At 40.2% G+C, this 14,044-nt stretch overlaps 1 protein-coding gene across 2 annotated transcripts in view; it reads left to right on the top strand.

Moving 5' to 3' along the window:
- The window catches only part of TRPC6 (transient receptor potential cation channel subfamily C member 6), a 74,868-nt gene that overhangs the window by 44,146 nt on the left and 16,678 nt on the right, over positions 1–14,044 (top strand). For both annotated transcript variants that reach the window (XM_034408935.3, XM_034408945.3), the window contains exons 3-5: positions 2,406–2,585; positions 4,308–4,472; positions 9,267–9,483. In XM_034408935.3, coding sequence (XP_034264826.1) covers positions 2,406–2,585; positions 4,308–4,472; positions 9,267–9,483 — 562 coding nt within the window. The remainder of the gene's footprint in view (positions 1–2,405; positions 2,586–4,307; positions 4,473–9,266; positions 9,484–14,044) is intronic.

Raw genomic sequence — 14,044 nt, 5'->3', positions numbered from 1 at the left:
AGCCTGGCGAGATTTCAACTGCCAAATTGCAGGCAGCCGGCAGGCAGCAGAAGTAGCCTGCAGTACTTCACTCTAACCACTGTGCCACCACAGCTAATAATGTCTTCAAATGACAAAAAAGTACAGTTGACCTTTTTTTTTTAGTCATGCAAGTAATAAGACACTGGTATTATTACAGTTGTCTCTGTGGCTAGTAATAATTTTTAAATTTTACGTTAAATGAGTGAAAGAAATCAGAGGTCTCTGAATTCCGTTTATTGATTTTAACATAGAATTTGAACTTCCTCTTCTTCTAATTCTTAGAGAAACTTGCAGGCAAGGGAGGGTTTTTGGAATGGCAAATTTTTTTTAGTCTATTTAGGACAATCTCTCATTATTGCTATCCCATAAATTAAAATGTATTGAATTAAAACCCATCTGCCTTTTGCATGAAACAGTTGAACCATAATTTAAGGAAAAACAACTGTACTTTATTCACAAAACAGAAGATCAAAAGAAAAGCATGTTTATTTTATTTATTTATTTATTTTATTTTAATTTGATTTATATGCCGCCCTTCTCCGGAGACTCAGGGTGGCTTACAATGCGTTAAGCAATAGCCTTCATACTTTTGTATATTTATACAAAGTCAGCTTATTGCCTCCACAAACTGGGTCCTCAATTTACCTACCTTAGAAAGGATGGAAGGCTGAGTCAACCTTGAACCTGGTGAGATTCGAACTTAGAGTAATTGCAGACAGCTGGTGTTAATCACAATGTTATCAGTCTGCCACCAGGCCCGTTTAAAGTAGCTTGCAGTGTTTTTTTTCCCCTGCAAGCTAAAACTTGAAAATGGCACTGCAATAAAATCTGGGTCTGTTGATCAGAGTGACCTTTTCTACTCTCTGGGCAGGAGAGAGAAAGCCAGAAGTGCAAAACCATATTGCTATGTTGGGTTTCCTATTATATATCACTCATAACTTATTTTCTTAACAGGTTTGTAATTGGCCATAAATTCCAGGGTTTCTGTTCCTTGATTGTTCATTACCTGATCATTCAGTTATGCATTAGTTGTATTATTTTTTTTTATTAGATTCCATCTCCCTTACACAAGTAGTAGCATCACCAAATTTTTTGTAAGTTCCTTCCTCCTTGTTTTCAGAAAATCAGTAGAGTTGGTCAGTGGTGGGATTCAGATTTTTTTACTTCCGGTTCTGTGGGCGTGGCGTGGCTTGGTGGGCATGGCAGGGGAAGGAAACTGTAAAATCTCCATTCCCACCCCACTCCAGGGGAAGGTTACTGCAAAATCCCCATTTCCTCCCAATCAGCTGGGACTCGGAAGGCAGAGAGTAGTTTGGGGTGCGGCCAGTCAGAGGTGGTATTTATCGGTTCTCCGAACTACTCAAAATTTCCGCTACCGGTTCTCCAGAACTGGTCAGAACCTGCTGAATACCACCTCTGGAGTTGGTTATTTCATCAGGGTTGCTGTGACTATCCCTGTGGATGATGAATTTGCCTTATTATAATTAGATAATTGATTCCTGGTTTTTATCGTTAATGATTTTATTTTTAACATTTTGATTACTCATCTCTCTGATTTGATTCATAGACACGAGGAGTTATGCAGCACTTAGTAGAACAGATCAACCTATAAGTCCTGCAAATATTTATCTACTTATTAAACACATCCACCTAATCCTTTTTTGATGTAGTCAGAATTGCTCAATTTCTCTTTTAATGACCCATAATCCCTTGCGGAGTGGAGTCTGGGCAACTGAATGGAGCTGAGTGATTACTGGCCAGATGCCTTTCCTGTTGCCAATGTGGAGTTATATTCAGCAGATATATTCTCATCATGCCCATAGAGAGAAATATCTGCCTCTACCTAGGATTAAACTCACAGCCTCCTGATTGTGGTGCGAGAGCTCCACCTCTAGGCCACCGCACCACTCAGGAATCTAAATTACTAATGGTCAAGGTAAATTGGCAGTAGATAAGAGTCAAAGGAATTCAGGGTGGGTTGGACTTATATTTCTTGTGGGTATGAAGGGACTTGGGACTGATGACATGTCCACTGATCATCAGTCTCGAGTCCCTTCACTCATCCCAATCATCTACAAAGACTGACCTATGGTTCCTAAGAATTGCATTGCTATTTAACATTGCATGCCAAACACTCCACTCCATTATCTCACAGTTATCTCTAATTTCTTGGAAGTTAATGTTCCATTATTCACTGGTATAACATTCCCTAATCTACACCCATTGGGGAGCAGAAAATTCCACAGCTAGGCCCAAAGTAGAACACATTCTGTAGTAGAGCCTTCCTACTTCCAACAACCTACTAAGAGAGTTCTTCCGTACTCGTGTGTTACTGGGAATGGGAGAGACTGTTTATTTACTCATCAACTTCTTTTCCTTCAAAGAACGATTACAAAAAATTATCAATGCAGTGCAAGGACTTTGTGGTTGGACTTCTTGATTTGTGCAGAAACACAGAAGAAGTGGAAGCTATCCTCAACGGAGATGTTGAACTGAACCACGGGGAGCATGGACGTCCAAGCTTGAGCCGCTTAAAACGGGCTATAAAATATGAAGTCAAAAAAGTGAGTTCTGAGATTAACTGAGGGGTTTTCAGTTAAGTTCCTCACAATTATTCAATACTGTTAGCATGGAACACGCACGTGCGATCCCATTGCGAACCGGTAGTAAAGGTAAGTAGATCCCACCCCTGCTGCATACCATATTTTTCGGAGTATAAGACACACTTCCCCCCCCCCCAAAAGAGGGTGAAAATGTTGATGCGTCTTATACACCGGATACAGCCATTTTTGGCCTCCCGAAGCCCTGCCCAGCTCATCCCATTTTTTGCGAAAAACAGGCCCATTTTTCGCAAAAACAGGGTGCGCAGAGGGTTTGCTGAGTGCTAATGGGGGCCGGGGAGGGCAAAAACACCCCCGTTTTTGTGAAAAATGGGCCCATTTTTGTGAAAAATGGGGCATGCAGAGGGCTTGGGAGGCCTGCAGACTGCTCCTGGCAGCCAGGGAGGGCAAAAACCTTTTTTTTTCCTTACCTCTTCGAAATTTTGGGGCGTCTTATATTCCGAAAAATATGGTAGTTCAACCCTGAGTTACGGATATTCTCTTCTGGTGGGTCTGTCAGTTATACGCAGCCTCACAGCTATTAAGATCAGCTGCTAAAATTCAGGATAAATGTACCCAGATGGTACATATATTGTTGTAATGTATATATTAGTGTTTTAAATCTCCAGTATGTTTAACAATATCTATTAACACCTATAAATTCCAAAACAAGCAAATTAAATCTCTCTTAAAAAATTTTTTTAAATCTCCCTGCAGCCTCATAATGATTGAACAATTGAGGTCCAACTTCATGTAAGCAGAGAAAAGAGAATTAAAGCTCTTTACTAGCTATAATTATACTAGCTCAGGGGTCAGCAACCTGTGGCTCTGGAGCCGCATGTGGCTCTTTCACCCCTCTGCTGTGGCTCCGTCACTCAAAATATGCATCACAACCGCCAATGCACGACACCCACTGGCATGCGATTTATTGAGCTTTTCAACCCCTGGTAGGCCAACCATGGATAATCCAAGAAAAGGAAAGTTTCAGAAGAAAACAGAATGTTTAATTCAACTACATTTGCTAGTTTTGTGGCCACTCAAAAAATAGTCAGGCACGGGAAGGGTTTTGTGGCTCCCGGTGTTTTCTTTTCTGTGGGAAACGGGTCCAAATGGCTGTTTGAGCATTTAAGGTTGCAGACCCCGTACTAGTTATAGAGATGGTGTTCAAATATGGCTATTAAAATATCCAAAAATGCATTTTTCATTTTCAATACCAATTGCTTTTATACTTTTTTTAATGAGAAGTTGTAATATCATAAAAGGGAATGGTTCCTGCCATTAGACTCATGTTGCAAAAATCCCAAAGATATTATTAAAGTTAAATCTGAGCAGGATACAGTAAAATATACCATTGACTTGACTCAATCTAAGCACATTTTATGCTCTTATTTGTAGTAGTAGTCGCCTGGGGACATTTGTTGATAGGAAAATCTTTTTAAAAGCAATATTGCTGAAAATTAAATTCAGGGTTTCTTCTGATTAAGTAATCAAAATTCTCTACTTTAGAAAGACATAAGGCACATAGAGAGACTTCCCCTACTTTAAGTTTCATGTTTCCTTTGCGACTATGGTATGAAGATTATTTAGATATTTTTCTGTTTTAATATTGGTTTAGCATCCTACTTTTGAGGTGAGTGGCAGACTATGGCTAACGCTTCTTTGTGTTTCCTTTTTTTTCTCTGGCAGTTTGTTGCACATCCAAACTGCCAGCAGCAACTTCTCTCAATCTGGTACGAGAATCTGTCGGGTTTACGACAACAGACCATGGCGGTGAAGTTTTTAGTGGTTCTTGCTGTAGCTGTTGGATTGCCATTCCTTTCAATGGCTTATTGGATTGCTCCGTGTAGTAAGGTATGAGTTTGGGCTCAGATGGGCCTGACTTTTTAATAACTCTGGGGCTTGGTTTGCATGTGGGAAAGAATAGATGATGTAATGGAATGTGTGAATGGCCTTGGGGATGAAGGCAAGAGATTCTGCCTAGGAAACCATCAGAGAAGAGAAGCAGGAGCTCCTAGTACAGTGATGGCTAACCTTTTCTGGACCGAGTGCCCAAAGAGCATCCAAACCCCCAAAATGCAATGCAAGTGCGCCCCCTGTGCATGTGCCCCACCCCCGCACCACCCCGCATACACTCCACCCCGTGCATTTGTGTGCACCCCCCATATCCTGCCCCCCCTGCATGCACATGCTCCCCCCACGCCTCGCCCCCTGCACATGTGCAGCAGAGATCCGAAGATCAGCTGACTGGCGGGAGGCATGTGCGCATGCACGACGGAGCTGAACTGGGGCGATGGCTTGCGTGCCCACAGAGAGGGCGCAGTGTGCCACCTCTGGCACGCATACCATAGGTTCGCCATCACGGCCCTAGTGTCTCAACAGCCAGAGAAAGAATCTTAGCAAGGATTTGTCTTAATGGATTAGACAATTAAAAGTAGCAACGAGAAGTTTGTATTTTAAGACTTGTAAGGTTCTGTTAATATAATCTTACAATACAGTAGAACTAGCTCATCTAGTTAATTGTCCTGTCTGATTTACCTTAGACTGTTGACCGATATAAACACAGAGGTAGTTTTTTGAACCGGTATCAGTTGCAATAAAATGAATCACTTACACACCAAAACTGGGAGACTGTAAATTCTAGCAAAATGATTTCAAGGAAAAAACAAACAAACAAGAAAGTCCAGTTGCCTTTTTTGGAAAAACACCTTTGAGTTTGCATTCTTCCATTGTGATCAGAAGATTGCAGCAACCCACTTCCAAAATTAAAATGTTTCAAATCTGAAACATTTTACTCAAGCCTACTTTAAACCATGAGCTGGTCATACTTCAGCACATTAAATACATGTCAGCAAAAGGACTTAACTTATAGGCACTCATTTTGATTGGAAGTAAGTAAGTGTTGAAAGACAATCTCTTTTAGATTGCTTAATATCAAACAGATATGTCATTTATATAACGACTGCAGGCAAATTTGCTCATGCAATATATCACAATTGTGCTTAAACTAAAGCTACAGAAGAGCAGGTGGTCAATATGATTAAATTTTGATTGGTCTTTATGATAAAATACAGATTATTAGGCGCAAGGTTTCAGCCCAAGATTTTCTATGTGCAATCCCTGTGCTTTGCTACTAGACTGCTTCCATGTGTACGTTCCAAATGAATAAAAATGAATGACATTTCCTATGCTGATAAAGCTTGTCAGGATAGAGGGAGAAGAAAGAGTTATTTGTCAAACTAATAATGATTATCAAATGAGTGAACAGATGTAGACTATAAAAAAACAAGCTTTGGCATAAAAACCGGTCCCTGCAGTTTTCTTGGCAAGATCTCAGAAGTGGTCTGGACTCTGGAGGAATGTTCCTGGCTCCTGGTTTCCAGCCTAGTGCCTTAACAATTACCACACTTTCTGTCTGTCTGTCTCTCTGCCTGTGGCTGTGTGTTTCTTATTTAAAAACAAAACCCTTATTTTAATATAAATATTGTGGTTGCTGAAGTATAGCATCTTATCTGGACAGAATCATTCACAGCTTTATTTAGATGATTGAATAATATTTAAACCTGGAATACATTTCTGCCATCAATTATCCCTTCTATGAATTATCAATTATCCCTTCTATTCCTCTCTTATGTATTGATCAGAAGACATATACGTTTAATCCAATCTTTCATGTATTTGAACTGCTTGAAGGAATAGGTTTTCAGCATTTTCCTAATTAATAAAGTCCCAGCAGAATTTAAAACATATAAAGAAAGTGTTGTTGGTTGTGTCTGTCTTTGACCATGGGATTTCAGTTCAGTCATGGACGGGATTATCACAACTGAATTTCCCATTGTAATAGAATAGAATTCTTTTTGGCCAAGTGTGATTGGACACACAAGGAATTTGTCTTTGATACAGATGCTCTCAGCGTACATAAAGAAAAATAAAATACATTCATCAAGAATCATAAGATACAACACTTAGTAATAGTCATAGGTTACTAATAAGCAATCAAATCGTACTTGGAAACAAATAAAACAATATAAACTGTAAAGATACAACCAACATGGTTATAGTCATAAGTGGGAAGAGATAGGTACTAGGAAGGATGAGAAGAATAATAGTAATACAGTCTTAGTAAATAATGTGACAGTGTTGTGGGAATTAGTTGTGGGATTTGAGAATGGAGATTTACTACAGTGGGTCAAAAATATGTGTCCACGGGTCAGTTTCCTTTCTAAATTTGCCTCATAAAACATGCATATTCAGAATTTTTCCTTTATGAAGCACTAAGGGGTATTTCTGGGTTTTTGCAGTGTGAGTTACATTGGGAAAGTCTTGTAGAATGGAAAGAGTTAATTTCTAACTAACTGCATATACCACTGTGAGGTTCGCTCTCCCTGATTTCATGTTGTCATCTGTTTATGCAAAGTAGTTTTATTTCCTTGACCCCCCACCCACGAAGGATATATAGGGGCAACATATTCACTGTCTACTTCAGGAATGTGATGATCACGTATATCTCTGAAAAAAACATGACACAGAAAATGAAATTAAGCTGCCACAAGCCTCTCTTGGTTGTTTTAAATCGTGATGCATCTGGGTGTGTTAGATTATAATTCCCATAATAATCCCAGTTAAACAACTTCTCTCCACCCAACCCAAAATATCAAAAAAAAATAATAATTATGTAGTGATATTTACTACAGGTGATGCAAATTAATCCTTCTCTAGTTATTCTGCCATTACCTTGTTTTACTTTGATAATTTTTTTCCATATTGATGCTTCATTCTCCTGCTTTACTTTTTCCTTCAGATTTATACAGATTTAAATACAGATACACAATCAAGATACACAAGCTTTTTATAAAGTGCATTTTAATCATCAAAGTCTTTAACTGTCCTTTTGGAAGCTTTAACAAAAACTTTGTCTAGGTCATTAATAAGAGTGATTAGGAACGGTGGTGGCCATCTGGCAACGGAAGACAGCTGCTTATTTTTCAGAAGAAAGGCAAAACCTATTTTAGGCAGCCCTCTGAGCAAACATAAAACTTACGAAATGCAGTGAGTCTTGCTTTGGAATAAATGCACAGTGTTGCGCTTAGCGTGACTTGTGACTTAGCATTATACATTAGTTCCACACACTGCTTGCATCCATCCATGAAGGGATATACATGAGCAACATGTTCACTGTGTACTTACAAAATGTGATGATGACCTACATCTCTGAAAGAATGTGTATCAATGTCCGAGACTGCGTGCCATTCAGCGCCCTTAAATAGGCAAGCTACTCTCTCCCCTGCGCATGCCTCACCCTGGTGCTTGTCATGCGCTCTGGCCCAGCTGATTGTCGGCCGTAAATTGGACTCCCCGGTCAGATATTATCCTTCTTGGTACCCTGTGTAGCCAGTAGATCAGGATCAGGAACAATTTGGCCAGCTTGCGAGCTGAGGGTAAGCGATGAAGTGGGCCTGCTTAAAAAAAAAAAAGTCTATTACTGTCCAGATCACCATGTTCCTGTGGCTCTCTGGGAGGTCCACAATAAAATCCATAGTGATGTCCTCCCATGGCCTAATGGGGTCGGCAATCGGCTGCAGCAGGCTCAGCGGTTTCCCTGGCCTGGGTTTCATAGCAGCACAGGTTGGGCAGCTTTTTACATAGGCCTCAATGTCCTTCTTCATCCATGGCCACCAGAACTGCCTATTGGCCAGGTGTAGCGTCTTCAGGAAACCAAAGTGACCAGCTTGTTTGACATCATGGCAGGGTGGTAGCACATTTAGGGTGCTATAATCCTCTCTTGGTTGTTTTAGATCATGATCCATCTAGGTGTGTTACAGTACAATTCCTATAATCCCAATTAAACAATTTCTCTCCATCCAATTCCATGACTATGGGGATTGGTAGATGATGGAAATTGTAATCTAGGCATATACAAAAAGTATCAAGTAGTAGTTGACAATGTCCTTCAACCCTCCAAATACAGGTAGTCCTTGATTTACAATGGTTTCAGGGGTGGTCATCACTTAGCTTCGCTACCGGTTCGCATGCTCAGAGTGTCAAAAATGTGGATAAATGGGACGTGATTACATCCAGGCAGGTGGGCGGAGCCTCCTGCAGCCGCCGCTACCGGTTCGCCCGAACCAGATAGAACCGGCTGAATACCACCACTGAGTATTACAACAGCATTTGGAAAAAGTGACTTATGACTGTTTTTCATACTTACGACCATTGCAACATTCCCCATGGTCACATGATCAAAATTCAAAGGGTTGGCAACTGATTCATACTTAAGACGGTTGCAGTGTCCCGGGGTCATGTGATCCCCTTTTGTGACCTTCTGACAAACAGAAGTGAATGGGGGAACCAGACTCACTGAACAGCTATGTTACTAACTTAACAACTGCAGTGATCCACTTCACAGCTGGGGCAAGAAAGGTCGTAAAGTGGAGCAAAGCTCACTTAACAAATGTCTCACTTAGCGACAGTAATGTTGGGCTCAATTGTGGTCGTAAGTCAAGGACTACCCATATGCTAAAATATGATCTCTGGCTATATTACATGTGGCTTAGCTCATAATTTTAATTGTTGCGTTCACTCATTTCTGTTACCTTTTCCAGTTTCCTCTAATCTGAAATAAATTTTATTTTTTTACTTGTTTTGCAGTTGGGTAGAGTCATGCGTGGACCCTTTATGAAATTTGTGGCACATGCAGCCTCTTTCACCATTTTCCTTGGGCTCCTGGTCATGAATGCAGCAGACAGATTTGATGGCATCAAACTGAAGCCCAATGAAACTGTGACAGATAGTGCAAAACAGCTGTTTCGAATGAAGACATCTTGCTTCTCCTGGATGGAAATGCTGATTATCTCATGGGTAATAGGTAAAAATATTCGTCCAAGTTCTGTTTTGCAACCATAGCAGAGGTTACAGATGTTTAAAGATGCTTTACAGTTTACATACAATTTATGATGAACACCCTTTGAATGGTGTGGGAGTAGGAATGGATTTCCAGAGGAAAAAATTGCAGACTACAGGGACCGGGAGCACTAGTCAGGTGACCCTGAGGATACAGATAAACCTCCAAGTGCTTCAACGACCTTCTAAAAGTAATTTACTAGCTGTCTGCAAGGAATATAAATCCTTCCATTCCCCACTATCCTGTCAGAGCTGAAGAAGCTTCTTGGATGAGAAATGAAATGTCTTCAAAAGAAAAAACTAGAAAGTCCAGTTGCGTCCAGAAAAAGCACTTTGGGGATTACCAAACGCACAGTTACTCATGCGCTGGTCACCTCACGGATTGACTACTGCAATGCTCTCTACATGGGGCTGCCCTTGAGGACCACTCGGAGGCTTCAGCTGGTGCAAAATGCAGCCGCACGGGTTGTGATGGGAGAATCCCGATACTCCCATGTTACACCCCTCCTGTGTGGTTTGCATTGGCTACCAGTTGCTCTCCGGGTGAGATTCAAGGTGCTGGTGATGACCTATAAAGCCCAACATGGCTTAGGACCAGGATATTTGGTGGACCACTTACAGCCAGCAATGATATCCCATCGCCCGGTTCGCGCCCATAGAGAGGGCCTGCTCAGGGTGCCGTTGGCTAGACAGTGCTGGCTGGTGGCCCCCAGGGGTAGAGCCTTCTCGGTTGGTGCGCCCACCCTCTGGAATCAACTCCCCTTGGAGCTCCGATTAGCTCCTGACCTTCGCACCTTCCGCCGGGAATTAAAAACCTGGCTTTTCAAATCCCTTGACCTGGACTGATGATGGGGTTTTAATTGATTTTAAGGGTTAATTTTACATTTTTTAGATTTTGGTCTTTATTTTATATTGTGGCTTGTGTTTTATTGTTGTGAGCCGCCCTGAGTCCATTGTGAGATAGGGCGGCATATAAGCCGAATAAAATAAATAAAATAAATAAAATTGCAATGCAATGGCAGTTCTGGCAGTCCCCGGTTACCGTGGTTAAGCAAGTGTGGGTTGTTAAATGAGGACCTCATGTGATCACGACTTTCTTCGAGGTTCCCCATTAATTTTGCTTGTGGGAAGCCAGCACGGAAGGTCACAAATCATAATTAGCTTTGACAATCAGAATTCCAGGCCAAGTACCCTGGTCATCTTATGACCGTTTGAGTTGCTGTGCCAGCCAGAATTTTGAGGACTGGTCATAACTATCATTCATTCAGCACAATCACAAGTTTGAATGGTTGCTGCAGTATCGCAACATTGAAATACAAACTAAAGGAATTTACAATTACGTATTAAAGTCCCAAACCAGGAAAAAGACCAAGCATAGAATGCTTTGCTTAGTCATACCATTTTCGGAGTCAGATTCATTAGACCAGGACCAATTAAACTGATCTCAGTGTCCATATATTATATATTCATCCCTGATAATACATTTCATAGTCGCATTAAAAAATAGCTTGCAGCTGACATGTTATTAATTCCATTGCAATTTACATTTCACAATCTTAGGAAGAAGAATTCAAGCTTTAATGTACTTCCTGACCATCTGCTTGTTGTATTTTAGCTGTATGCTGTGAAAAACAAGGTCAAACGTTATCATGAAAGCACTACAAAACTCTTAGTCTGTAGAATTAACAATATACATCATTTGAAAAAAACATTATTTCATTTCTGGCTGTAGTATCTATGTAAATATAGATATTTTGTAGCAATGTTCTAAAAAAGAATTTGTAGGTTGACATGACATTTGTAAGCATATGAAACATTGTTAGTGAATTCTAGAAAAAAAGTTATATGTAGCAGGAGAGAGAGTCAGCTTGATAAAACCTGGTATTCCAGATAATTAAGTATGATTCTTGAGAAGTGAAAATATAGAATAGAATAGAATAGAATAGAATAGAATAGAATAGAATAGAATAGAATAGAATAGAATAGAATAGAATAGAATAGAATAGAACAGAACAGAACAGAACAGAACAGAACAGAACAGAATAGAATAACAGAGTTGGAAGGGACCTTGGAGGTCTTCTAGTCCAACCCCATGCTTAGGCAGGAAACCCTACACCACTTCAGACAGATGGTTATCCAACATCTTCTTAAAAACTTCCATTGCTGGAGCATTTACAAAAAGAGGCAAGTTGTCCACTGATTAATTGTTCTAACTGTCAGGAAATTTCTCCTTAGTTCTAAGTTGCTTCTCTCCTTGATTAGTTTCCACCCATTGCTTCTTGTCCTGCCCTCAGGTGCTTTGGAGAATAGCTTGACTCCCCCTTCTTTGTGGCAGCCCCTTAGATTTTGGAAGACTGCTATCATGTCACCCCTAGTCCTTCTTTTTATTAAACTAGACATATCCAGTTCCTGCAACTGTTCTTCATATGTTTTAGCCTCCACCTTTGTTGCTCTTCTCTGCACTCTTTCTAGAGTTTCCACATATAATCATATTAAATATTAACAAATATTAAATGTAATGAAAGTAAATAAATTAAGAACTGAGAGGTAAATGAATGAGTGGGATTCCATGAAATTGTTTCATTTATTTTATAATTAATATTTTTTCATACATAAAAAAGAGGAACATGCCCGCTTTTATCCTAAGATGCTCAAATGTGGCATAAGCAAAGTTATTAATTAAAGGACCGCTGTTTTATCATCCTCTGTATGACTACGAAAAATGATGTAGCTGCTTTAAGGAGTTTGACTTTCACACAACAGCCTGAAAAAAGTAGAGTTGCTTGAACGAACAGCAGAAAAGTACTCTGCTTGCTTGAGGTTTAAGGACTTCTTCTGAATCATTTTCAAAGCATACATTAATCCATGAAATGACAAGTCTGTTATACAGTAATATATGCTCATTGAAAATGCCAGCTTGAACTCAAGGTACCAAATAACAGCTGTACTTTAATGCTTCCCAGTGCAGAAAAAGCTGAGACATGGCTTGTTCTTCATCTGTTTCTTTCCCTTTTGACAATTCCTTTGTTTGCAGCAAATCATAATGGTTCTACAAGGAACGCAGTTCAGAGCAATTCTACTTTAGATTTAATATTCAGGTCAAATAAATCTCAGCTGTGCTGAAAAGGGAAAGTTTGTAACTTTTGTAATAAAATAGATCTGACATCCAGGTCTTGATCTATTCAGTCTGTTCTTTGTCTCACACATTTCCCTCCCTTCCTCCCCCCCCTCCACTTCCTTACATTACAACTCAACTAATTGGGCTGTTCTCAATCGATCCTAAGAAAAAATGTTTATGGGTTCTGCATAAACAGCTGCACCACACCCCCTTGCTTTCTGCAAAAACAACTGTACCTCCTTGCTTGCTAAAGCAGTTTTGTTTAGCTTATTTTGGAGGGAGATGGATCACAGCATTAGAAAGTATTAGGAAGCCACACCATAAGGCCGTAGAACAAAATAGGTCAGAATAGGTAAATAATTGGTGAAGGAACACCTGGCTGTTTTGAATGAATCCCAGAGGGCTAAGGAACTGGTGGACGTGATCTTAGAACCTTTGACTGTTTTGTCAAATACAGTTGGAAGCAGGGGTGAAATCCAGCAGGTTCTGACAGGTTCTGGAGAACCGGTAGCGGAAATTTTGAGTAATTCGGAGAACCGGCAAATACCACCTCTGGCTAGCCCAGAGTAGGGTGGGAATGGAGATTTTGCAGTATCCTTCCCCTGCCACACCCACCAAGCCACGCCCACCAAGCCACACCACATCCAGCAAGCCACGCCCACAGAACCGGTAGTAAAAAAAATTGGATTTCACCACTGGTTTGGAAATATTGGAAGATTGGTGAAGAATGAATATTTTTTTCTTATCTTCAAAATAGGCAAAGTGGACTCAGGAAGCTCTAGGCTGATCAATCTCATACCACTACCTGACAAAATCCTAGAAAAAGATAATCAAGCACTACAGACACTTAGAATGAAATAAGGATATTGCTAGAAGCCAGTATAGGTTTCTTAAAAATATAAAGCTTGCTATACTGAATTTACTGCTTTTTGGGGGGTGGGGGTTTTTTTGTTTTTTTTTTGCTGGAGGAGAACACTAATACTTCAGAAGACAGACACAAGACTTAAAAGAATCTTGATAGAATTAACCATTGGGCCCTTTACACCAAAATTCAAATCAGTCATGAAAAAAATGTAGTGTTCAGGACTTAGGTAGGAAAAACTTGATGCACAGGTGACAAAATAGATGACATTTGTCTCAGGAATGGTACCTATGAGAAGGTTATAAGTAACCTGGTAGAACATAGGCTAAGCATGAGCCAGAATTGTGCTGCAGTTGTCAAAAGAATTAATGCAGTCTTGGGTTGTCCCCTAGGTGCTTTTCCAAAAGGCAATTAGACTTTCTTGGTTTTTTCCCTTGAAAATGTTTAGCTTGCCATCCAAGAAGCTCCTTCAGTTCATTGAAGTTCAGTTCACTGAATTGAAGAAGCTTCTGGAATGAGAAGGGAAACGTTTTCATGGAGGAAAAA

The sequence above is a fragment of the Pantherophis guttatus genome, chromosome 5 (genome assembly GCF_059756535.1).
Source record: "Pantherophis guttatus breed Tessera chromosome 5, ASM5975653v1, whole genome shotgun sequence".
Classification (NCBI taxonomy): domain Eukaryota; kingdom Metazoa; phylum Chordata; class Lepidosauria; order Squamata; family Colubridae; genus Pantherophis; species Pantherophis guttatus.
Note: the sequence above shows the minus strand (reverse complement) of the source record. Positions and strands in the feature narration are given on the sequence as shown.